The sequence below is a fragment of the Leucoraja erinacea genome, chromosome 12 (assembly GCF_028641065.1).
Source record: "Leucoraja erinacea ecotype New England chromosome 12, Leri_hhj_1, whole genome shotgun sequence".
NCBI lineage: Eukaryota > Metazoa > Chordata > Chondrichthyes > Rajiformes > Rajidae > Leucoraja > Leucoraja erinaceus.
The window spans coordinates 25,921,587-25,949,434 of record NC_073388.1 but is presented as its reverse complement, the minus strand read 5'-3'; the positions used below and the strand labels follow the sequence as shown (position 1 = coordinate 25,949,434).

Genomic DNA, 27,848 nt, shown 5'->3' with positions numbered 1-27,848 from the left:
TGCCGCTTTTAAGTCACTGAAGCAAACAGATGGCCTTTTCTTTCTCACTCGGTATATTACCGAAATAAACGTTCCTGAGGATGGAAGAATGTTGCTCACTTATTTTGTAAATGCAAGGTAAATAATATTGCATTATGTGGAAGATAAATCACTTCCTCAGCACAAATTGGGGGGAAATGTGCAAGAGAACATTATGAAGATTATTTTACTCTTTGGGTGCAGAAGTGAATATGCCTTGGGAATGTGCACAGGAATGACTAACCCATGACCTATGAAGAATACAAGTTTTGATATTTGCTCATTGCTATGATTGCCGTGACCTGGTTGCTGGAGGTAGAAAAAGACATGGAGCATCACAAAAGTATGATGTCAACCATCAATTTTTAGCCACTACCCTGCGTTGAAAAACTTGGTAGATGAGGTGCAATAGAGTACAGGTACACAACCTTTTATCGAAAGCCTTGGGACCAGCCAATTCTCGGATTTCGGAATTTTTCGGATTTCGGAATGGAAGATTTTTAGCGCAGATTAGGTAGGTAGCGCGGGCGGCTTAAAAAGTCTGGAGCGGCTGCCTCCTCCCCGAGACTGGGGAATCATTGTAAATCATTGGTTAAATGTTGTCAGTTAGTTTGGAGGGATTTTATGTGGTTGGGGAGGGGGGGGGTGAAGGGGGAAACTTTAATTCTTAGTCCCCTACCTGGTCGGAGAGGCGGGGAGCGGGCAATGCCTTACCGGGTCTCCGTGGAGTAAGCTCCGGAGCGCTGTGGCCGCCGACTCCCAACATCGCGTAGCTGGGGCTGTGGGCGTCCGGCTCCCGGCGGCACCGGTTGGAGCTCCGACCCCAGCAAACTCTACCCCTGGCTGCGCGGCTCCAAATGCAGCGCGGCCCGTGGCCGGAGGCCCGCAGCCCCAGCTCCGCGATGTTGGGAGTCGGCGGCCACAGCGCTCCAGAACTTACTGCACGGCGACCCAGTAAGGCATTGCCCGCTTCCCGCCTCTCCGACCAGGTAGGGGACTAAGAATTAAAGTTTCCCCCTTCACCCCCCCCTTCACATAAAAGCCCTCCAAACTAACTGACTAACATTTAAGCAATGATTTACAGATGTTTAAGTGTCTCCCCGGTCTCCGGGGAGGAGGCAGCCGCTACAGTAGTACAGACCTGGGTTGACCGTGGGTCATTTCGGGTCAAGTTTGGTGCCAAACGCGAGCTTTCGTGTGCAGACGACATCCTGGAAAAAATGGCCGGTTTTCGGAGCTTTTCGGTTTCCGGAATTTCGGATAAAAGGTTGTGCACCTGTATCAATATAATCTACCTGAAGGAGACTTCCAGAAGAACATTGCAAAGGCAAGGAAAGGGGATTATGTAGTGATCAAAGCCAAAAGATCAAGCCCAGAGGATCTAGAAACAACACTGCAAAAGTTAAATGACTTGAAACGTGGTTAGGACACCTTCCAATGCCATATCCCAACAATTGCAATTGATATAATGCAATGCAAAATTGCATTTATAGCTTTCTGCCATGTGTGCAACAAATACATCTTCTTTCATGTCCGACCATCCCACACCCACTGCTGGCCCACCACAATCCCACACTCGTATCCTTCTTCCATTGAAGAGTTACAACCTGACTACACAGGGTTTGAAGAACAAGAACGTGAAATGAAGACATAAAAGAAGAAGAAGGTTGGGCTTTATTGCCTTCCATCAGTGAGAAACGTGGGAAATCCGCTGTGGTGGATGTTTATGTCAACTTTTATGTAGTGTGTGTGTGTATTGTTGCTTTTTGTTTTAGTATGGCTGTATGATAATTCGAATTTCAGTGTACCTTAAATGGTACATGTGACAATAAACTGACCTTTACCTTGAAACATTGAACCTTAAGATAGTTTATGGTCAATGCACCATCTCCACATTATTCACTGCTTAAAAATCTCAATCAAATTGGATTCATTTGTGTCATTACATCAAGCTGCGTGTTGCTCACCATTCCACTAGGAAAGGCAAATATGACTCACATATATTGTGCATTGCTCACAAACATACTTTGCTCTCCTCTGTACGACAACGCTGCACATAGACAGAGGTGTAAATGCCCAACTGGTCAGGGAAAGGCAAAGCAACTCACTATGCTAATACAGAGGAGACAAAACTTGCCATACTTGAAAAGTTAATTAATGCTATTGTGGATAACACCAACATACAACATGGTGATATCCGTGCAGAGAATCCTGTTTTCCGGATCTATTTTTGACCTTACCCAATAGTCAGCTCTCAGTTAAAGACTGCAATGTAAACATGCACATAATGCTTTCGGCCAAAATACATCTTCTTCCTGGTCCAACCATCCCACACCCACTGCTGGCCCAGGCACTGCTACATTCATAAATTCTTACATCCATCGTAAATCAGAAGTTAATTTACCAGTGAAGTTGAAAGACACTGGGCTTGCAACAACTGCAGTCAACACAGACAGAATGAAGAGAACAGATGCCAGTTCCCAAGTGAGGGGCAGCGGTGGGAGGGGGAGAAGAGTGGTGTTGGGGATGTGGGGAAAGTACACAAGTTCTGATGGAGAGGATGCCGATGAGGACATCCATGGGGCTACAGATGAAAAACGACAATTAACTACTAGTTTTTTTAAACAGGGTGCCAGATGGGCTAGTGCAATGTTAATGACCGATTCCATTAAAACACTTGTAGAGACATCCATCGTGCAATGTCTTATGATTTTTGTCTCTGAAGAGGAAACAATCCAGTGCCTGTGTACAGGGATGCCTACATCACGGCACCAGAAACAAGGGGATTTTGTGGGTGTCAAACCAATCCAACAACATGATCTCAAATAAGTTGTTAAAATTGGTAGAACACTGTCATGAGATGGTGACAGGTTTTATGAAGGTCAATTCTGTAATTCACTTTCAGCAAAGCAGCATTTCTCATCTCTAGATGTTATTCCAGTGGCTTCAACATCACATGCAAGTCCAAAACAAGGTCTCATGGACCTGTGCCAGCTTGAAGTGATCTTAGACGATTGCAGGGTTTTCAAATGCAAGCTGTCATCTTACTATCAATCACGTATCAATCTTCTACAGGTGAACATTAGAGAGCATATTGACTTGTTGCATCGTGGCTTGGTTGAGCAACTGGGTCGCCCAGGAAGAAAGATGATTGCAAAAAGTGGTGAACGCTGCCCAGTTCATCATGGGTTCTAACCTCTGAAGGGATCTACAGGAGTCACTGTCTCAAAAAGGCAGCCAGCATCATCAAAGACCCACACCACACTGGCCACACTCTCATTTCACTGCTGCCATCGGGAAGAAGGTATTGGAGCCTGAAGACTGTAAGGTTCAGGTTCAGGAGTAGCTTCTTCCGTTCAAACAGCTGGCTATGAAACATTACAACCTCCAAAAAAAGTTGCGAATTACATAGACTCGGGGACATTGATTTTGTCTTTGCACTATTATTGTTTGTTTGTTTGCATTATTTTGTCTTGTTTATTGTGATGCTTTCAGAATTCTATGCTTACATCTGTTGTGCTGTTTCAAGAATTTCATAGTTCAGTTTCAGGACATACAGTACAACAACAAAACTCTCTTGACTTAAAGGGTAACTATGTTTGTTTAATTGCCAGAGATACAAAACAGCTGGAACATTGATTTGGTCTTTCATTCTGCCACTGTAGTCAAGTGGACACAATGAAGAACATCTGAGAGAAAGTAACGATGGACATCCTTTTGGTTTTGAATGTTGTGCTTAGATTACATTCACTAAACACCTTGCAATTCTGAAGCAATTTTATGGAGAAACCATTTCGTAAGCCAACACTTATCAATACAAAATCAGAGAAACGTTTATGGTTTTCTCACATTTAAGATCACAAAAATGAATAAGGTTAGATTAAGGATTATTTGTGTTTTAACTTCCAGGTTTCTTTCTTCTTAAAAATAATTATCACAGATAAGATGTAACTAATTGTTTTGCCAAAGCTTTACTCTTCCCTAGTTTCATATAATCTAACTGCAAGTTAGTATGGAGTTGGATGAACGTAGATACAAACTCACTGACTTTAGCATCTTTCCATTAATTAACAATATAATAATTTCTTCGGAAAGTTATTGGAAAAGTTTTAGGGATGAGAAATGCCAGCTGCAAGGTTAGACTGGAAAAACTAGGGTTGATTTCCCAGTAGAAGAGATGGTTGAGAGGAGATTGTATCACGGTGTACAAGATCATGGTGGGTTTAGTTGGGATAAACGGAGGGAATCTTTTCCGACACCGTTTTATGAAGAGCGAAGGGCATGTTTGAAATGAATGGTCAAAAGCTTCATAAATAAACCTTTTATGCACAGAATTCCGACTGCATTTTGAAATTCTTAATAATGTCCAAATAATAAATGTCATGAAGGTAATCCAAAATATATTGTGCGGGGTACAACCAAAAATGCATACAAGCATAATGTTTAATACAATTGGAAACCTGGTTTACATTTCAAGGCACATCTTGCATATATGAGATGTCACAATTATGTTTTTAAATATTTACATCATTTTTAAAAGTATCTGGGAAAAGAAGGAAAATTATGTTAAATTGAATGGAAAAATATATTGGGTTAAAATAAACTTCTAACTAGCCCAACGGTGGCTTGATTTCCTGTGGATCACAAGTAACCATTTCCAATTGGCCACTTCACATACGGCAAATACACCCAGTGGTCTTAAGCGAATGTAAAGTTGCTTAAAGCTTCACTTCAGCAGGAGAAGGTGCAGAGCTTGTTACAAGCCGTAATACTTCCTCAGCAGTAGAAATTAACCTACAATTAACCTTGGAAGCAAATGACTGCTTTTTTAAAATGTTAATACTTCTGACATTTAAAATGCGATGTTTGAAACTTACATACCAAGATAAATAAAACATGAAATGCGTGGAATTAGAGGTAATTCTACAGGCTGCTATTTTGAAGACAGAAAAATAGCATTGTGTTTGTTATGTGCATGAGAAAGAGTGTGATATAGGTGCGTATATGTTAATTAAAATCTAGTATACTACAAAATTCTCGGAAAAACCTTGGCTCATAAAATATTAAGAAGCTTCAGAAGCAACTTGTAGACCAATACTTGCATCTTCCTGTTAAAAGGATGTAATACAAAGCTTCTTGACAATGTGGGCATTATCATATAATTCACAATGCAATTTGACACCACTGTCAACATTTCCAATGCCTGGAAAATGAATACTTATGCATAGAACAATGGTACATTAGAAAAATAATCAACACTGGGTAATTCAGTAATATTATCATAATATGAGCATATTAAGTATTAGACATTATATTAAAGTTAGAAATTAGAAATTGAATCAAATTAATCATAATATAATTGCAATGTATAGCCGAAGTTACTTCAATAGAGTATACTCTGAAAACATTCTGCTGCATAATACTTCCATGTATTGAGATTGTTTTTGTAAAATGAAGAAACAGTGTCTTAATTGAATTGTCTGCTGTTTTGAATTGTGGAGCAAGAGTCGAGAAGTCTAATGGCTGTTTTAAAAACCTACTTTCAATTAGGTTGTTCAAAAGAATTCAATAAGGAAATACAGATTAGTGCCAGGCGAACTGTGTAAGTCAAAAAGTCCTTTCAGGATTCCTGTGTTAATGATTATTTACAATGAATCATGCATTCATTGTTCCTCTGTTCTGACATGATCCTTTATTACTGTCTTTTTTTAATCCACACAAATGAGCCTAGTGTAACAGCTGTGCGATCTTAATGACAATTTCATCTCAGTTTTAATGGTTTGGAGCAAATAATTAAAACCTGTATTTACCTTCCGCTGCTTAGCAGCAATTCAGTGTTTTTCATTTTGTATCCAAGCAATGACATATTGATGTCACAGATAATAAATCACTCCAATTTGTTCGTCTCTGTGAACAACAGCCTTAATCTTCATTTATGACTACAAAGTCCATTTAATGCAAGCCTCTGATAAAATACTCAATTACCATATTTCTGCCACATATACACAGCACAATTCAATTGTCATGCTGATAAAATGTTCAGTTTAGCAGATAAACTGTATATAATTCCAGTAGAACGAATGTCAGGAACATTTAACATAAGCAAGAATTTACTGATTTCTCTGCAGTCTATTTTCAGAGAACTGACAACAGGATTCAATATTTTTCCCCTAAAGCTGACAATTAGAATATTTTCCTGACACCTGCTCCCAACAGTAAAACACTTAATATATTAAAAATTAATAAGACAGCAGGCTGCTCGAGTTCCTGGGTCATTCGAAACAAAGATTACAAAGCAGAGAATCCAATACAAACAGGAAGAACCGGAAGAAAAGATGAAGATAGGCAAAAATGGAGAAGACCAAAACATGTCAATACATTTAATTGCTGTATGTTCTCATGTTTATCCTGAAAATGGTGAGATCATGGTCTGACTTTTTCTTACTTGCTTAAAATATGCGACTATTGTTTCCTTTAAGCTCACTGCCAGATGCTTTTCTCTTAATTCAAATTACGTGATGATTTACATTTCCTAAAGCAAACTTTTGACAATTATACATTAATCAATCTAAAACCTAACTTGAAGAGGCATGGAATTTATCCTATCTGTACGCTCCATTCTACCTATACAATGACTAAAGTGACGCCATCTGGTGTTGTTCAGCAACCAAGGAGCATAATCTACCAAGTGGAACATTTTGCTGAAATAAATGAAGATATCTTCCATCAATTATTTTGATTCGACAGCTCAGAAAATAAAATAATCAAAACGAACATTTTCTAGTGTCAGCTACAGAGAACAAGAGGGTCAAACAAAGAATCTTACTGATTTTAAAGCATTTTATAAAGTACATGTGTCACATCTTGATAGCATATAAATGTTTCATGGTATCATTGAACCTTGTTTAAAAAATGATACATTAACTGGGATGGTAGCAGTACATTAATTGTTCTGGTTTATAAATTAAAGCCAGATGAAATAAATCACTGAATGGCAAAACATTAAAATTAACAAACACTAATGAATCCCTTCACACACATGCTGTCACATATAAATTAACTTCAAAAATAAACATTTATTTCTACTCAGCATTTTTTGTCAATTTACTTTCAATACTCCAGGAATAAATGCTGGATAGAACATAGCTTTAGGAAGAATTAAAGATAAAAGGTAACTTTTCAAAATGTAATTCCATTTTGTTCCTCTTACAGAATAATGGGTCTCTGGACTGCAGCAGTTTTCTGTTATCTATATTTTAATGTATTGATATTTTCGTATTCGTTAGATCTTCCCATTTCACGCATCATTTTCTAGCACACGAAGGTGGTTGGGTGATCTGTTACTAAATGTTTGACAGAGCTGCTCATGGATTGGTGATGCAACATGCAAAAGAATGGCACAAACTATCTTGCGCTCTCATCTGTCATTTAACATGGGGAAATTAGCACATCTCAAATTAATGTCTATTTGGTTTGACTGGGAACTCAACAAGCAAGAAATCAGTCAAATGTTTCATCCCACTATGCCAAAGCACTCTACAGCATAACATCAGTATATCACCAATCTGACTTGCATCGACAATCTTAACAAATAGACTATACATTTTCAATTTCTGTTTTATCAATGCTAGACATCTTGGACAGACAAAGGTGGATATGAAAAAGGAAGTTCTTCATAAAACAGTATGATGGAAAATCTATAACGTTAACTTATACAAGAAAGTTGTCTGAAAATAAAATTTGCCTTGAAACACCCAACACACCAGCTGACGTGTAAAATGGGAGGAGTGTTTAATTACCAGCTATAGGGTTAGAAAACACATGTTCAGCACTCCGATACACTTGCAACCAGTGGACGAGTTTTATTAGTCTCTATTCAAACTTCTTGTGACATATTCCTTCTTGAAAGAGAAGCACACTGCAAAAATGTTTCAGGGAGATTATCTTTCTTGCTTTAAATGTACCTCCCTCTAGTTAGCTAAAAAGTGGAACTGATGACCCGGTGAGTCATGCTGCCTAGATCATCCAGCCTCTTAGTTATCTGAATGCATAAAGGTACATGCGGCAGGATCAGAAGCAGAGAAAAATAATGGAAGGGCTCAAAATATCCATTATTTAATAATATATAGATATAGATATAGATATATATAAATATAATCATTTGGATTTCCAGTAATGCTCTGATATTGTTTTCAGCCAAGCCTGGCAGATCTGCCAGACAATGATTAAAGATATGTGGCCACAAAATTGGCAAAACACACTCTAACTACATATAAATCATCAAACAAATGAATCATGAAATGAATATGTAAATTGTGCATTTAACCTCTCTTTACACAGCAGTGTCTGTCATTCTCTTAAATTTAAGGCCATTGTAATCTTGCAACTTTAAAAATGCTTTGATAAAAGCATGACATGTTCAGTAATAAGTAAACAGTGAGCTGGAACCCCCAAGCAATTTGAATCATTATTGCAACGAGGTGAAAAAGGCATCACATTCATGTGCTAATGTAGGTTCGAGATATGATATGAATATTTGCCTAACAAAAACCCTCCTGTCTTTTACTTGGTGAAAAAAAATAATGAATGTCAACATAAAATTCCCTTTTCTGCCCTTTGCTCATGGCTGACGTTCAATTATAACAAGAAAAACAGCAGCTCATCTCTGTGCTGGGAAAGAAAATGAGTCAGGCACTGATTTATAGCCTGCTGAAAATCCATCCTTGTAATGGACCAATCTTTACATGAGACTGCTATCCATTACTTTAACTGGGGCCTCCCTGCCCTGATGGTGCTATAGGACATCTGTCAGCACCAAAGAGCTTCAACTAAACAATGGCATCAACAGACAAATTTCCTTTTATCTCAGTGTTAGTGGAACTCTCTAGACTCATCGTCTAATAAACCTGGCTTCAAGTAATTGAAATAATTTAATTAACCAATATAAAGATGAGGCTGCAGTTAAAGCTGCCGTATCTCCTTTCAAACTGACATTCTTATTAAGTCAATTTCACAAATTCAAACTCAGCCAACCAGAGATTTCCCCATAATTGGGCTGACTTTTAGCAGGTCCATCACAAAATACTCGGTTGGTTGCTTTTAAATTTTCTGAATAAACACACACAATGGGGAAAAGTCTTACATGCACAATTACAGACATTTTTTCTGCATCTAACAGCTGGTGACATGCTGACCCACACAAAAAAATTGCCGAGGATTTTTTTTTCTTCAATTGTCCCAAACTATAGCTCTTTACAGATCTCGCCAATATTTCAACTCCCCCTGTAGCTTTCTCACACTGAAGACTAACCTACCAGCATTTGAACTTCCATTTTACCAAACAAATTAAGGAAATGGGAAGAGTTATCAACTGATAACCGATATCTTTGACAAACCTTTCTTGACAATTTAAGAAAAGTAATAAAATAGGTAGTCGTGGCACATATCCCAAAAACCTTATTAATATTGTAGAGTTCAACTAGAAACAAACATGTCTGAATTAACCTTTCTCTTGCACTGCTCTCTAATAGAAGATTGTTCCGATTGTAGTTTTGGCTGGAGAAGCTACTGGATTATTGGCAACTTCCTTGCAGATATTATAGATGTGCAATTTACTCAGTAAAATGCTGTGGGTTTTTTTTCATGAACTATTATAGTCTTATGAGACCCACGGGATGTTCTTTTAATGTCCAGCATTTACAAAATAATGAGGGAAGTTGACATAAAAGGTAACTTTTTAACCTAACATTTGGATCAGATGTTTGATGTTATGTTATAACTGACCATTCATTTTAACCCACTGATAATTAACTTTACAAGCAATATGATATCACCAACACTGATTTCAATTGGTACTAATAGAAATTAAGTAATTCATATTTTAGCAATCTAGAATTTTGACTTGACATCTTATGTGGGAATTAAACAAACTTTATTTGGATGTTTTTTATTATCGAGAGATATTGTAGATATCTTTCATCAATGTTGTTTAAGTGAGATAATTCCTGTAATTGTTAACATGTTATTAATTTCCTTCGGGTTTGAGTCAATGATGTTCTCTAATGTTCCTAGTTTGCCACCTGTATCATATTTCTTTCTTAAAAGTAACCTTTAATGGTCTATTTAAAGCATGCCATTATAAATACTGAAAATAAACTAAAATACAGAGCATTACATAATTATGAAATGCATTTGCTTGAAATATTATATTTCAATAATCTGAATGAACACTTTGAATCAGAATCCTGTTCCCTGTCTAAGTGTGAAATGCTGCTTTGCATCTGTATGTTCTCCATGGAGAATATAGTAAACGTTATTTTATTCCAGCAAAAATGATAACTATCAGTTTGGTTCCCAAAAGACTTCATTTTAAAATGTACCATCAATAGTTTGTTTTGCCTTATTTACATCTTAATATTATTTTACTGGAAGAAAAACCTCTGCTTTAAATGGACTGATTATCCAAAAGAAGTTTTGTGTTTTCCCACCTAGTGCAGCCGAGAATATCATTAGCAAACAACCAAAGAGATTAACAGAGTCATAGACTCCTTTGTCGTATTTGAATATGATGTCGGTCTGGGTTGCTTGGCTGTCTGGACTTTCAGAGTCAGTGAAATGGTCATTAGAGTAAATGGAAAGGCTGCCAATTGTGCCTACCAGTTAAGACTGTCCCAGCCTTGTTTGAAATTTTTAGAATGAAAACGCAAATACTTTATATTTTCTCAATTATAGAAGGACTACATAACAATTGTGCTATATTCCCAATGGTATACTATAATTGAACTGGGCAAAGAGTTAAATGGTGATAACATTATCTGAAACAATTTTATGTACAGCAGCTTATGTTGATGTCAAACACAAAATAGAACTTATACTGATTAGTCATTGCCAGATATAGATGGCGGAGTTCGTGGCCAACCAGTATCATATCTGAAAAAGGTCTAGCTTCATTTTGGCGACTGTTTAACCCTGCATATATTTCCAATATAACTGACACTCAAATGTGATCTGTCTGATCAGAATGACATATTTATTGCCTCATTCACTGGCCTTACATGCAGGCTGAAAAATCAACATTTGAGTCATAAATTTTCTCCACATGCAATACTTTATGCATGAAAACAGCATAGAGTGGCTTTTACCAAGGCTGAACGTGATGTCTTAAAATACATGGGGAGCTGATTCAAGGAATAGATGCCTTTTGACATTGTAAAACCGGTGATGCATTTGAACTGATCAATAAGTCTTTTTTTAGTTTATGCCCAAATTTCTATGAACAGAATTGTCCTTCTCAGAATGTTATACTTCATGGACTTAAACACTATTGTCATTCTGAAGTTACAATGTATAATAAACAGGTGAGCAAATATTTGGTACATTATATAGCAGCTGCAAATATAGTGATGGGAGATGTATTTCATATAATCTGCAAACTGAGTCTTGGCATTATTAAGCATTATTAAGGATTTAATTTGCTTGGCAAGATAAGAATTAGGACTGCAAGATCCCAAAATTAATTTTATCAGAATATACACTAATACCACATAGAAACAAACAACAATGAGCAGGTGGGCCATAATGATACAGTGACTCCCAATATGTAGTAGCCATTCGACTTTGAACTGCGAGAGATGTTTTAAGAAGAACAATTGCGTAGTGTGCTTGTTAATTTTTAGAGTCGTCTTTAAAGTATTGATTATTGATGTCTCTCCATCAATCAAGGAAATGAAGGCCCTAATGAAATGAATCTGTCTACCACCACATTCCTGAAATGATGCTAAATATATACAGATTCTTTCTAGCTTATGTTTCATTGCAACAATTGCTTAGAAGCATTCTGAGCAAATTATATGAATCTAGTTTTTCTTATTCCTTGACTTACTTTACAATTTCCATTCTGAGCCCATGTTGAGGTGTGATGATTGCAATATTCTATAAGGCATGCTAACTATAATATATTTAAAAATTAACAATTCATTAAACTATTTATGTTCATCAAATCCATTAAAAGACAGTGCTCCTTTCCGGGCATATCTTTAATTATCTGATTAAAAACAAATCTGTACAAGAAGCAATGGATATTTCGAAACATAAACACACTACTGGAGCATCCCACATTGAAACAGCATGCAACTCCTCATTATTTCTGGAACAACATTGCTTTGGAACAGTTTCAATGACACAATCACTTTCTCTGCAATTATTTGTTCAATTAAATTAATTGGATCTTAATGTAGTCAATTGTGTTGTTGCTTTGTGCAAGCAATTTAAATTTTGTATCGGAATTGTTTTCAATGTCATGGGGTTTTGTCAACCGATTTATTTTTCTTCGTCATTACCTGTAGTATTATCATGTTTTGTGGAGATTTTTATGTTATTGTATCTTCAGCCTTTGAATTTCTATTGTGTTATTTACTTGGCATGGATATAATCTTGAGTTTTGGTGTCAACTACATTGAAATTTCTTGGCCCCATACTTTTGTTAATCCTCCAGTATATAAGAATAAATAATATTACAGATCCAAAACTATAAACATGTGCTTACAACCTAAACTATACTGAAACTCAACCAAAATATCCAAATTAACTTAATAAAAATGAGAAGAAAATATCAAAATAAACATGTTCAAAACTGACAACTTGCCAAATTGCTGGTCATTACCAGGGATGCCATTAACTGTGGCTTGGAATGGGTTTAGTTTAGAATATTTGAGTAAATTAAATATTCAGACTGACATTGAATGATTTTAGCTTGATGTGGTTCTTGTGTTAAGGTTTAGCAGGGGCCTGCCTTTAGTCAGGACATATAAATTAGCTCTGACACAGCTTCCAACTGTTGATATGTAGTTAAGATCCATAAAAGATTTAAAATCTTATGCAAATTTCCTCGTTTGCAGCTCAGACAATTAAAATTGTTCTTCAAAATCAGATTTACTTTCTCACGCTACTATGAACTGTAACAAATATAAAGTAGTTTATTGTGTTAAGTTATAGTGACATTATATAAATGGGCAGGAAGGAACTGCAGATGCTGGTTTAAACCAAAGATAGACACAAAAAGCTGGAGTAACTCAGCAGGACAGACAGCTATATAAATGGGTTATTATTTAGCTTTGGGAGATAATTATATTTTCCATTGTGTGCCTATTAAATTAAATTGGAGAATTTTATAATCCGGTAGATACCAGAGTCATTGATGGCAAATAGATAACACTGTGCCCAGAAAAAGAGGGTTAAAGCCCTTTAACTTAAAGCTATCTTTATGGGCTAGAAGATGGCGAGCAATCATAAGGATTTTCATTTATTTTTTGTGACTGCTATTAAAAATGTTGCATTCCAGAACTTGGTAAAAATCATTTTGATCCAAAGTTTAAAAACACGTGTTGGACAACAAATCTATAAACTATCTTTTACAAAAAAATGTCATATATATATATTTCTTAAATGCTTCTATTCCTGCAGTTTATACTCTGAACATACTTTAATTACAGAAATCCTCTTTCTATTTTAACAATAAAATTTTAAATCTTCAATTTATTAAAATGTCATGGAATGGTTAGCATCGCCTTTTCATAAAGGAATGAGCGTCATCATTTTTCCAATGCTATATTTTAGATAGAAGGAATTGTACATAACAATTATCACACTTTCAGTAATTTTATCTGGAATTTATCATGTGAAGTGTAACCAAAATGATAACCGGTGCTACTTATGACTTAAAAATAAGGCGACTTTCAAAATTCAGAGTATTCATTGCAGAAATGGAATCACATCAGCCTTGAATTAATAATACATATCGTATGAAAAATAAATCTCACATTTTAGGTACATTGATCCTTAAAGTAACTTATTTAACAAAGAATGATTAAAGAGCCAGGGAAACCCTTATCTCCCTACTCCATCTATTGTGTTTACAAAAAAAACCCTCATGTTATTTTTCTACTCTTCAGCCTGCCACAGGAATCTAAAATTTAACTTTATTTTATCAGCTGTGTCAAAATTGTAAGCCAGGTGTTCTGAGACCTACCCATGCTCTGGAAATTACATCAGGGGTATGGATTACTCCTATTGTGTCTCTAAAGAAAGTCATAAAATATTCTGCATGTTCAATTTCACGTTCCTTAATTTATTTAACTTTATCTGAGACCCAGAACAGTTCTGAAAAGCAGTAAACTTGAAATGAGCCGGACACGGGCTGTGCTTTTGAACGAAGGTTTGTCAACTCCTTTGCCCATGACCCCCCCCCCCCCCCCTCCACCCACAACACCCGCCACCCTCACCAGAACAGGAACCGCCAAACTCACAATGCTTTCAGTATCGTAGAATTCCAGTCAGTTATAATCCTAAAATATCAGCCTGTTCCTTTACCAACCACATGGTATATTAATGGTAGTGCCCTAAAAAAAAAATGCTTTTATGTGAATAATCTAAAAACAGTGTTTTGGTGTAAAGAGCAAGGTCATCCACCAATAACAGAAAAGTAATGTAGTAAATCATTTGCGCTTCACAAATAAATTCCACATCAGTAATTAAAACCACGCTTCTTGGCTTGTGCTATCAGCTCATCAAATTTATTCCTCATCTAAAATAACAGATCCACATCTGCAGTCATTATACCATGCAAGATAAATCAATCCACTGAGTGATGCTTTGGGGCATCATGTCTCCCTTTAAACTTCACTGTATTTATTTCCCTGTGACACATTTGACATTCTATTTACTGTAGGTAAATGGAAATCAGCACTGTATACTGTAATCAGTATAAAAAATATACTCCGATTCAATCCTGGTAACAGTGTTAGTAATGCACTATTTACATTGATTACTGCCATGTGAGTCACCTCTATTTCTCGGCTAATTTGGTCAGTTACAATTTTTGAAAGTGATCATACTATGCTGAAAATTCAAGAAAGATTCCTAACCATTCATTTCATTGCCTCAAGACTTTTTATATATTTTATTAGCATGAATATGCTGCAATATAATTCATCACAAGGAGATCTTGTCCAATTTGCTATTCTAATTGCTGCCTTAATCCTAAAACTAGCCCACCTAAAAAATGTCAAAAACCAAGGAATATGTTTTTCATTGAAGCATAATTAAAGAAATAGTAATGAAGCTTATATAATCTCTAAGTTGCAAGCAAATACATGTGAATATAAGATAACATTTCTCTTGCAAGCTACTTTCTCGAATTATGAATGTCAGTTCCAATTTTATACATTCCCAATTGCATATATCCAGATTCAGAAACATCTATTCAAGACATCACTCCTAATTAGATGATTAGTGCTTCGAAGGACAGAAGATGGGTCATTTACATAATTTAATCATAAAAAGTTAGCAATGGATATTTCTATATGCATTTGTACAATTATCTTCCTTCCTCAGGCTGTGATATTAATGTGATTAAACAATATTTCTGAAAACAGGCAAGTGTGTACTCTATTAAACCTGAGCTAGAGGCAAATAAAAAATTAATTTTTGAAACCCTTTTTAGTGTCTCTAATAAATACGGCATATCAAATACACTTTTGGAATATTTCTGAATACACGTTGCAATGGACAAAATGACATTACGTGGTCGAAAATTCTGCTGAGAAATTACACCTATGTATAACAATACAATGGAAAATTGCACAGATGTTCATCAGTAATGCAATTTCCATCCAATTTTCTAAATGCAATCCCTAAGTGCAAAATAGCTTAACGTTGTGTTTAGCATGCAGTTCTTCAATAAATAATGAATGCAATAAAACCTGCAGATCAATTTCAAACCAAGGAATTATAAAGGAATGTTTTATTCTCCAACCAATACTGATCCGAAAAGTTTTGTTTTAATTCAATGAGTTTGACAGGTCGGTCTATTGCAAAGTTATAGTATCAAAGAAACATATCTGGCAATGTATGCTTACCATTTATATAGCTGTCAGTTAACAAGCTAAGAATATCACAGAAACATCAAAACACGCACAAAATCCATATCCAAGGCGATTCATTTGGATCTGCCCCCATTGATTTATTGTACAAACTGCAACATCTGCAGTCTGAAAAGACGCTCTGGAAAATTAATTCTTGGTCAATTCAAAGAGAACAAAAAAAGCGCACCAGATAAATCAACCCGCGGATTAGTTTGGCACCTTAGTCTATTTTTTGCATCTTGCATTATTTGTTAATTGTGAATGTTCTTAGCATTTGGGAGTAAGTTTTCTGGCAGGGTTTCGCTGATTAGAAATGACAACAGCGAGTCCTGCAGGCCGAAACAGAAAACATACAACCGCAAAGTGGCTCTGCTCCGTGATCGCGATAAAATGAAAGGAACGCTGTGGTGGCTAAGGATAGCAGTTTATGAATAAACCATCTTTAGCACCTCGCTTTAACTTTGCGCCGTCCGATCTTTGTGCTGGCGTGGGCAGTAACCCTTGTGATAGTTTAACACCCACACAGCATACGTATTAATGTGATTTTTTACGTTCGTGCCACGATGGGTGTCGCGTGCTCCTTGCAAAACGACGAATGGATACAATTACTAAAACGGGTTCATAAGCGAGTGTCTGCACTTTCGTTCATCTTGTTGTTATGAGCTCCTTGTTTGCGGTAACTTAAAAGTGGGGTTCGCGGGGTGGGAGGGTGAAATGAGTTAAACTGAAATGTGACCGATGATGATAAAGGAGTAAACAGAGTATATGCTAATACTGGTGAATATTTTATGATGCATTCCTGTTTTCCGGATCTAGACGTCTCTAAATGAGAAAGGCCACGACGTTTCTCATCACCGAAAGCCCCTGTCGGCCTGTAGATAAAATGTCCAAACAGGTGACAGCGATGAAATGGAAATGGGAAGAAATAAGGAAAGAGAGAAAAACTAAGAGTGGAAAGAGAAACACATCAAGGGGAAGGGGAGATCGATCTTACCTTGCGTTGGTGCAATCGTTGAACAAAGTTTCAAAGTCTTTTCTGGATATGAGTTTGCAACGGTTAACTCCGGGCTGGATGGCTCCAAGTCCTCTGAGGATTCTGACCTGCTCTACAGTGCAGACCACGGGCGTTATATCCAGTCTCTTTAACTTAGTGTAAACCGTATGCAAACCGCCCACCAGATGCTTGAGGAAGAGATCAAAAACCTGCGGGAGGCAGATCAGCTCCTGCCCGTCCACATTGAAAGACGCCACTTTGACTCCACGGAGCTCGACCATCTTACACTCGTTGCCGCTGTTGATGTTGTTACCAATGCTGCTGAGTTTGGGGGATTCCGAAGGGCTGGTGTACACGGAGTCGGTGCGGAACAAGCCTCCTGTTAACGGGGTGGAGGTGGGAGTGAGGGGGGGCGGTGGGATAACGGGAGCTGACACAGCCATGACCACTTTTCCACATGTACTCTGTCTGCGCGTCTCTCTGCCTCTGTGTATCTGTGTAATGTAGTGAGGAGAGGATCCGCAGTCACCTAGTCTTCGCATGGACCCGCCCCCTCGCCTGATTGACGCCGCGGGCAGCCAATCCGCCACGGAACTGCCGCAGAGACGGAGTGCCTGCCGCTTCTGATTGCAGGTTTGTGCCGCGGTTTCGCCAATGAGGGAGAGGGGGTGGGGTTTATTGGTCAAGTACGTGCCGAGTATGTATCAATAAATCACTGAATGAACTGGAGCCGCTGCGTTTGAGTTTAAAGCTGAACTCACCCCTAAGTTTCCTAAAGTTTGCCCATCTTTCAAAGTCTAAAGTTTCCTGACAGTCATTTGCTCATGCCGTTCTTCTGAACTGCAAATTATTCTGCGATGGGTCCAAACACTTGTTTTGAATGTAAAAACAAGGAACTGCGGAGAGACACAAAATGCTGGAGTAACTCAGCGGGTCAGGCAGCATCTCTGGAAAGAAGGAATGGGTGACGTTTCGGGTCGAGTCCCTTCTTCAGACTGGTGTTGGATGCTGGAGTATAAACTTGCCTTTTATAAACTTATTTTCTGTTAAGTCCTTCAACGAAACCATTTATATTCGGTCTGTTGCGGATTTTGGTTGATTCGGGGCATTTTCGATTCTCATTTATTTCTGCTCAGAAAATGATTGTGCACGGCTTTCAGAGACAACGCGCTATATTCTTTTAATACAAATGAATTGGGATTTGCCCTTGATCCAATTTCGTGTTTTCACATAAAAGGACAGGGTTTTTTTTCAAAAAGAAAAATCATAATGATCTTGGAATGCGGAATGTGATAAAGTTAGTACAAAAAAAATTGGAAAACTCATTAGGTTAGGCAGCATCTGTGGAGAGAGAAAAGGGTCAGAAATCAAATATTTAATATTAAATAAAACATACAATAAGCAATAAATTAAACGCGAAACACGTTTCTTTTCACTGCACTTCAAACTCCTCGTATTTCGCCTTTTGTTTCAGTCGAAGTTCTACAGCCCGAGGTGATTCACTGAAGGGAACTGAAAACATAAGGAGTAGCAGCCTAATTGCATGTCCTACCGAAGATGATATGCTCGGTAATATTGGTCTTTTTAGTTCAATAGAAATAGATAACTTCTTGATGTGACGGGGAAACAATTAATGCTATTGTAAGCTCAGCTCCGGATTCCATCTGGATATTTGAAAGCGATTGTTTTTCAGAAGATTTTTGGTCCGTTGTGTCGATAAAACGTACACAATTAATCCGGTTTGTTTTAATTTCGACATTCTTTTGATCACATCCCTTGTATATTTTTGCGCGGGATGCGGTGAGTGGAGGAAAGACCTGAAACCCAAAGGTGCTGCTTCTGACACAACCTTGGCATCCTTATACTCTGAAGTATCAGTAGCCATGCGCATAATTAAAAAAAACGTATATTGACTCAAAATGCTGGAGTAACTCAGCGGGCCAGGCAGCATCTCTGGAGAAAAAAAATGGGTGACGTGCAGTTCTTTCCTACACATTAAGAAACGGATGCTTGTTTTTCAAACTCAATCCACAGGTTGGTGTTGAAAATTGAGTGCAAATGACATATTCCTATTTTAAATAAACATCGATCGCTGTTAACGCGCTGCATAGAACACCACATAAAAATGTTAAGAATTCAGTTAACCGACTCGTGATCAGTCTTTGGAAGAAAATGCAAGAATATTACACCTGCAGGTTCCGCGGAAGTTGGTCTTATGGGAACGTTTATGTCTACATCTTTTGAAATAGGAATAATAGGATTTGAGCAAGGATATCTTTTAATTATTAAATTTTATGGGGGGAAAGAGAAATATGTGTATATCGGCGATAAAACACGAATATCTGTTACAAATACGCCTATCTTATATGTGGTGTGCGATAGAAAAATAATGTGTAATGATAGCAAAGATGATAATTGAAACTGCCTTTGAATGAACTGATATAACTGCATCACCTCAATGTCTTTCTATTGTCTTTAACTACTTTGATAAATACTCTTATATAATTCTCGCTACACTTGCAAAGAGCCGGGAGACTTGCTTGTGGAAAACAGGACTATTTTAATTATTAAATTAAGAGCTCTAAAAACTTTTCCTCACGATGTGTATAATGACTATACTGAGTCGTGAAATAGAGCAGGTAAACTAATCTCATCCAACTTTTTATTTCAATCATTGCTGATGCGGCAAGTCAGAAAAGCTAAAGGATTTCATGTAATAATCGGCGGCAATGGGCGTAAACATTTATTATAAATAAGACAGAATACTAATCTGAAGAGAAAACAATAAACTTTTGAACATTTTTGCTATAAAGCAGTTGTTACGATACAAATTATATTATTGGTTTTTCACATCGTTAAAAAAAGGATAACAATATTGCCAGCGGAATATTATATTTACAAGAGCACATTGATGGAGACACCTGAAACTGCAAGTGCTGGAATCTTGAACCTTCCTTCCACAGTAACTGCATGGACCTGTAAGTTTCTCCAGTACAGTACTTTATTTTTGCACATGGAAATCTATAATTTGTTAGTCACGAGGATCATGTCGGTCATAATAATGGCGTGCGCGCATAAATGCTGCTTAAAATATCAAGATATTTGAGCTGATTACTTAGCACATTTGTCAAGGGAACTTTTTATTTAGTCAATTGTCTCACGCCTGCAGAATCGCTGTTTCCGGTCGTTAAGATTACGCTCTACGAATAAATACAACTTTTTAAAACTCCAGTGGAAAATGCTTGTTGTAATTTACCAATGATTTTACCCTCTATAACCGGGAAAGTCGGGATGTATGTAGGCAATGGTGTAATAAAATAAATAGTAAACTGAACGAGAACTATAAGAGGGCGGGGCTATTGAGTAAACAATAGCCACATCAATACAATTAAGCACACATAAACTATGTGATCATTAAACACATTTCGCCAGGTCGTTGATGAGACCAATGTCGGTATCTTGAGTCGTATTCAAAAACACTGGCAATACAAATCACAAGATGTTGGGGCAACTCAGCGGGTCAGGTAGCATCTCTGGAGAACATGGGCAGGCCACGTTTTGGGTCTGGACTCGTATTCATGTTCTCCACAGATAAGATGCTGCCTTAACCCGTTGAGTTATCCCAGCCATTTTTTGTTTTATTCAGGATTCCGGCATCTGCGGTGTCTTCCTACAAACCATCTATCCTCATTCATAAAGCGTGCATTATTAGGGGATAATCGCATGTTTACCAAACTCGTGTTATTGAAAACCATTTCGCAGCAAGCGCACCGCCAATAACCTCTTATTGTAAAGGACGTTTTATTCGATCTAAGGAAATTAATGTTTACCGCGTGATGGCTGTAAACTAGTAAATACGACTATGGTGTTTGTCAGGCAGAGCGTGGGGTTCTGACGATTACAATTACATGTGCAGATAACGGTTGAATATGTTGCTTTATACCAGAAGATCCTCATGATCTTTATCCGTGGAGGACTAGAATTGTAACCGAACATTCAATGCACACGTATTTCAATAAAACTGAAGCTTTACTTAATGTAGATGGAACGTTTTCAGATTGGTAATTAAAGAGTTTTGGTTTGGAGTTCAGGTTGCTCAATGTAAGACTAAACTGAAGTTCAGTTTATTTTTTCCCAATTCATTGTATCTTCTGAGAATAGTCCCCGTCCTTTTCCCATTTACATAGGGTACACGTTTTGATTGAAATATATATGGTTTGGAACTATAACTTTGCACGTTACTTTTGTCGAATAAATGGAGAGAAATATTTTAATTGTGCTAACATGAATATTTCATCCAATTTACCAAATATATGCGTTCTCGATAATAAACAGCGATTCAAATAGACGTTTTGGGGCAATTGGCAAATAGTTTTGTTATGCGCAACCCTAGAAGTAGTGGCAGAAACTAGATTTGAATAGTTTGCAAAAATGTGCAGAGTATTAGGTTTGATATGATTTCAAATTGAACAAGTACAGTATAGTCGATTAGGACAGTCAGTGTCATATTGAATAGCGCCTGGCATACATCAATAAATAACTAATTATGCTATTTAAAAAAATCAAATTGCAAAACAGCGGCAGTTTCGTGTTATTGCTGATATGTCATTTATCGATTTTGCAATGTGTAGCTGCGCAGAACTAGGAATATGATGCCGGTTTGTCTCATGCCGCCAAGTTAGCAGAATTCCATGTTCATGTCTTGCAGCCAGCATGATTGCAAATGCCTTTATTATTGCAAACACGTTGACTGGCAAGTGGGCCGTTCCCCGCTGACTGACTGACGGCGGACAAGTGTCGCAATATCCGCACTCTGCGTCACATGAGCACTGCGAAGATGGCCGACTCCCTCCCCGCCGAGCTGGACGTGGTCGTGTTGGGGACAGGTAAGCGGTGAAGGGACGAGCCGAGGCGTCCTGTTTGTCGTTGTGCTTCTCCCGGACATGGAAGGTTGAGCCTGAGGCGTGGGTGTCGGAGCTCTAAAGCCCAGCATTAACATTGGTTGTGTTGAAGCTGGGCCTTGCTTGCAGTTCACTCAGTCCTATCCCATGACGGCGTGGAACTTGAGAGTCGGTCTGTGTCAACAGTGTGTCAGAAAACCACATTCAATCCGGCAGCAGCTCGCAAAATGATTGCAGGCAGTGCAGTGTTTTATGGAATAAGCTGCCAGAGGCAGGGACTATCCCAGCAGTTAGAGAGATACATACATGGATAGGACATGTTTGGAGGGATAGGGACCAAACGCGGGCAGGTGGGACTAGTGTAGTCTCTTCAATCCCCCCCCACTCGTAACAAGGGCAGAGTCCCCCTAGTCCTCACCTTTCACCCCACCAGCCGTCACATACAACAGATAATCCTCTGTCATTTTCGCCACCTCCAACGTGACTCCACCACTCGCCACATCTTCCCATCTCCCCCCGTCTTCTTTCCGCAAAGACCGCTCTCTCCGTAACTCCCTGGTCAATGCTTCCCTTCTCACCCGCTCCACCCCATCCCCGGGCACTTTCCCTTGCAACCGCAAGAGATGCTACACATGTCGCTTTACCTCCCCCCTCGACTCCATTCAAGGACCCAAGCAGTCGTTGCAGGTGTGACTGAGGTTTACCTGCATCTCCTCCAACCTCATCTATTGCACCCGCTGCTCTAGATGTCAGCTGATCTACATCGGTGAGGCCAAGCGTAGGCTTGGCGATCGTTTCGCCAAACACCTCCACTTGGTCCGCATTAACCAACCTGATCTTCCTGTGGCTCAGCGCTTCAACTCCCCCCTCCCATTCCGAATCTGACCTTTCTGTCCTGGGCCTCCTCCATTACCAGTGTGAGCACCACCGGAAACTGGAGGATCAGCACCTCGTATTCCGCTTGGGCAGTCTGCATCGCGGTGGCCTGAACATTGACCTCCAATTTCCGGTAGCCCTTGATGTCTCCTTCCCTTCTCAGCTCTCCCTCAGCTCTCTGGCTCCTCCTCTTCCTATCTTCTTCTTCCCCCCCCCCCCCCCCCCCCCCCCCCCCCCCCTGCATCAGTCTGAAGAAAGGTTTTGGCCTGAAACGTTGCCTATTTCCTTCGCTCCATAGATGCTGCTGCACCCGCTGAGTTTCTCCAGCAATTTTGTCCACCCTAGTGTCGCTGGGACTAGTGTCGCTGTAGCATATTTTGGTTGTGCAGCTTACAACTCAGTGGTATGAATTTGATTTATCTAACCAAGTAACCCCTGCACCCCTCTCTCTCCATCCTTTCCCCACCCAAGTTGCACCAGGTTCCCGTTTTCACCGAGCAAACAGCTAACAATGGTCTGTTTCCATTTATTATCGATATTTTTTTGCATATGAAATGAAATGAAGAAATGCATTCATTTATTTATTGTCATTGTCAGTGTACAGTACCGAAAGTAGCATCTCCCTTCCAGGGCGTCGCGGTTTATTATTCATTCCATTACAGGCAAAGGTGGGTTTTTGCATATGCACTCCAAGCGGGATTTCACTTGTTTAGTGTGCTATCTGTCTCTACTTTCACTTGTTTGTCTCTTCTCTATCTGTCTATCTCTTTCCCTTTCCATGACTCGTCTGAAGAAGGTTCTCGACCTGAAACGTCACACATTCCTTCTCTCCAGAGAGGCTGCCTGTCCCGCTGAGTTACTCCAGCATTTTGTGTCTATCAGCATCCAAAATGTTTTATGTTGCAGACATAATAAAGAGGTAGGTAAAAGATGTGGAGGAGTTGCTCTATTAATCAGGGAGAATGTCACAGTGGCACTTGGAGAAGACATACTGGAGGGTTCTTGCACTGAGGCAATATAGGATGGTGATCAAAATAAGATGGGTGCAATCACTCCAATGTGATGGTATTATTGGCCCTCCAATAGCCAGCGAGAGATGGGGACCAGACAAGTAGACGTATTATGGAAAAATGCAAATGCAACAAAGTTATCATAGTGGGTGACTTTAACTCCCCACTGGGAATCTAGTCAAAAGGCCAATATGGGACATAATTTGGTAGGTGTATCCAATTCACTTTACCTGTTTAGAGGAGTCAAAGTATCTTTTGGAATTTTATTGGTATTTTGCTGCATAATGTAGCCTGGTCAACAGAAGTGCAAATTTGTAAAATGAGGAAGAGAGATTGCAGAAAATGTGGACTAGTGTTGGTATGTGTGAACGATCTTCTACAGACATTTTCATAATGTACATTATGTACATATGTTGTGTTCTGGATTAATTCCCATGAATGAAAGCACTATTGAAATCTAATGGTGTACCCTGTGCCCTCAAATCTCAGTTCTGAGGAGCCGGTCCATTGCCCCAGCCTGCCTGAAACCAGTCCTCAGACACCCTCTCCACATTGAACCATGGCCTGTTAAGTAGCCAGTGGGAGCAATGGTGGCAAAATAGTGATTCATGCCAATGTCAGCACACAGCATGCAGTGCTCTTTTTTTTTTTTTTTTTTAAAGTGAAGATGTCTATTTGCCAGTACTCCATGGCTCTGAGGGCTTCAACAAAGGAATGCTCTGCAGGGTTGTGCCAAGTAGAATAATACCAGTGCAGTTGAATACCAGCAAATCTGTAATTTAGGTTGAAGGTACACAAAAATGCTGGAGAAACTCAGCGGGTGCAGCAGCATCTTTGGAGCGAAGGAAATGGGCGAACGTTTCGGGCCGAAACCCTTCTTCAGACCTTGAGGAGATATCGCAGTGGAGTAGACAAAGTGTTCATGAAGGAACTGCAGATGCTGGAAGATCGAAGGTACACAAAAAAATTAGGTTGTGTTGGTTATGGTAGGAATGTCAGTCCCTACATGGCTGCCATTATTATATTTCAATAATAGCAGCCGTGGGTTCGATGGGATGAAAACAGAGTACTGTCCAGGTGGCAAAGAAATACCATTCCTATTTTAGTGAGTGTGCCTGTCTCTGTGCGTCCCGTTCCTTTCTTTGTATTGTAGTTCACTTTACATGCTGTGTAGTACAGCTAATTGATGCTTTGCTTTTATATTTCCAAGTTTTTTTCTCAGTTTGTCCCTGCAGACAAATATCGAAAGCATTGGAACACAGATTAAATGTTTTATTTGATTACCATGTGGCATCATTCTTATAATCTTATTGCATAATTGTACAACTGACAAGTGTACAACATGTATCCGTACACAAAAATGCTGGAGAAACTCAGCGGGTGAGGCAGCATCTATGGCGTGAAGGGGAGGAGGGGGGGTAGTAGGGGGGGGGGAGAGAGGGAGGGGGGGTTTAGGGGAGGGGGGGAGGGTGGTGGGGAGGGGGAGGAGAGAGGAGGAGAGGGGGAGAGGAGAGGAGAGAGGGGAGAGAGAGAGGGGGGAGAGAGAGAGGGGGGGGAGAGGGGGAGGGGGGGGGAGAGAGGGGGGGGGGGACGGAGATAGGAGCGGTGGAGAGAGAGAGAGAGGGGGGGGAGGGGGGGGGGGGGGGAGAGAGGGGAGGAGGGGGAGGGGTAGGGAGAGGGAGAGAGAGAGGGGGGGGGGGGGGGAGAGGGGGGGAGCGTGCCCACCAGGCGCCAGGCCTGGAGCGATCTGAGGATTGTCAAAAGCAGCGGAGGGACGGCCGATCGTGGCTTCCGCGAGGGGAAGCCCACCCACCAGCGTGACAGACGATCAGTTGGGGGAGACGGAGAGGATGTCATCCCCTGTGACGGCTGCCATGGCCGCTTTTCCACAGGGCTTCCCCGCAGCCGTGCTGCGATAACGACCGCTGCCGCCATGTTGTAGAACTTCAAATAGTCCAGCGGAGCGCGCAGCATGACTTGAGCATGTGATTAGCGGCTTCAATCCAGAACCCTGGGGAGAGGAGGAGGGCGGCTGGGCCACGTAACTTGCAGCTCGTGGCTGCGTATTGAAAACTACGCAGCTGGCCGCAAAGAGCAGAAGCATTGTGACGTCATCCAGCTCGCTTCAGCTCGTTAGATTTTAAAAAGATGTCAGATTGGCGAACAATTTTAGTAAAAAACTTGGGAAATAATTAATCACATTTTCAGATGAGGGGATTTTTGACATGATATAAATCTCTACCGGAATAAGTAAAAATGTCACCGTTAGCGCGTCGGGTTTTCGAGGAAATGTGAAACACCATCAAACACACAAATAAATATGGACGACATAAACATCCAAGATCAGAGTTTTATAATAGTATAGATAAAATTCTTCAAAAGATTGGACAGGCTAGAAGCAGGAAAAATGTTCCCGATGTTGGGAGAGTCTGTAACCAGGGGTCACAGTTTAAGAATAAGGGGTAGGCCACTTAGGACTGAGATAAGGAAAACGTTTTCACCCAGAGTGTTGTGAATCTGTAGAATTCTCTGCCACAGAAGGTAGTGGAGACCAATTCACTGGATGTTTTCAAGAGAGAGTTAGATTTCGCTCTTGGGGCTAAAGGAATCGAGGGATATGGGGAAAAACCAGGAACGGGGTACTGATTTTAGATGATCATCCATGATCATATCGACTGGCGGTGCTGGCTCAAAGGGCCGAATGGCCTACTCCTACACCTAATTTTCTATGTTTCAATCACCCTGCACATTAACACTATCCTACACACTTGGGATAATTTACACATACACCAAACTAATTAACCTACATACCTGTATGTCTTTGGAGTGTGGGAAGAAACCGGAAATCTTGGAGAAACCTCACGCGGTCAATGGGAGAACGTACAAACTCCCTACAGACAGCATCCGTAGTCAGGATCGAACCCAGGTCTCCGGAGCTGTAAGGCAGCAACTCTGCCACCGTGCCGCCCTGACTAGATTTCTACTCTCCATCGGTCACATATTGGCTCTGCTTGTTTTTCCTCACGGGGTGGAGGGCCTGACCTCCTGAGCATGCCCACATCTATACTTATCAACTCCCACATTCTGTTGTCTCTGTTCACACTATTGCTATCATTATTGACCCGAAAACCTACCATGTTCACCCTGTTTAAGAAGGAATTGCAGATGCTGGAAAATCGAAGGTACACAAAAAAGCTGGAGAAACTCAGCGGGTGCAGCAGCATACATGGAGCGAAGGAAATAGGCAACGTTTCGGGCCAAAACCTTTCTTCAGACCCTTCTGATGAAGAGTTTTGCCCCGAAACGGTGCCTATTTCCTTTGCTCCATAGATGCTGTTGCACCCGCTGAGTTTCTCCAGATTTTTTTGTGTACCTACCATGTTCACCCTTATGCCCAGGTTCACCCTGGTGTCATCTTATAAGAGACCTCTTTTCATTCTTTGCAGCTTTACAAGCTATGTTTACCTTCATCATTTCTGACAATGGGTCCTGGACTTGAATTCTTGATGCTGTTTCTCATCCTATAGATATGGCCTGCCCTTATTGCCAGCATCTTTTGTTCATGCATTTTAGTTAATTGAAATATTTGGAAGTATAATGCAGTATAAAGCATAGCCACTTCCAATAAAATTCCCATAAATCTGTTCTAAAATCATGATGATTTGGCTCATTGCTTACCATTTTTTCTTTCAACTTTAGATTCACTGGAAAATCTTAATCTAACAGGGTATAAGAATTTTTGAGTTATTAATTGGGACAATACCCAGTAATCTGCCAGTCCTGAGTTTGCCAGATTATCAGAGTATGACCATTATATTTTGAAGGGACTTTGAGCAGGACAACTGGAATGTTGCACCTCTCTTTGAACAATGCCTTTGATCTTTTATGACTGCTGAAGTGCTGGCAGTTTGATGGTTTTTCAATAAGATGAATCTCCAGCAGGGAAAAATTCCAAACTGAGAGATTCATATTATTTCAAAAGGACATAGTTGTACCCAGCATTACTTTTGACTTTATAATTTTGCTGAAAGCAACAAATAGCTCTCGTCTTCGTAAGGCAGTGAATAAATTGTTAATATTTGGTGTTTATGGGTATCACTCCAGCCATTATAGGGTAAAGAGTGACTTT

General features: G+C 39.5%; 2 protein-coding genes across 5 annotated transcripts in view; one reads left to right on the top strand and one right to left on the bottom strand.

The window, feature by feature from the left end:
- dacha (dachshund a) overlaps positions 1-17,459 on the bottom strand; it is a 357,634-nt gene extending 340,175 nt beyond the window's left edge. For 2 of the 4 annotated variants that reach the window (XM_055643882.1, XM_055643883.1), the window contains exon 1: positions 16,933-17,453. In XM_055643882.1, coding sequence (XP_055499857.1) covers positions 16,933-17,375 — 443 coding nt within the window. In that variant the 5' untranslated portion in view covers positions 17,376-17,453. Of the gene's footprint in view, positions 1-16,932 lie in introns of all 4 variants that reach the window. The other 2 variants (XM_055643885.1, XM_055643884.1) reach the window with 2 other exon arrangements.
- Positions 17,460-21,720: 4,261 nt separating this feature from the next.
- chm (CHM Rab escort protein) overlaps positions 21,721-27,848 on the top strand; it is an 83,204-nt gene continuing 77,076 nt past the window's right edge. Inside the window, exon 1 of the mRNA XM_055643881.1 lies at positions 21,721-21,818. Coding sequence (XP_055499856.1) covers positions 21,755-21,818 — 64 coding nt within the window. The 5' untranslated portion in view covers positions 21,721-21,754. The remainder of the gene's footprint in view (positions 21,819-27,848) is intronic.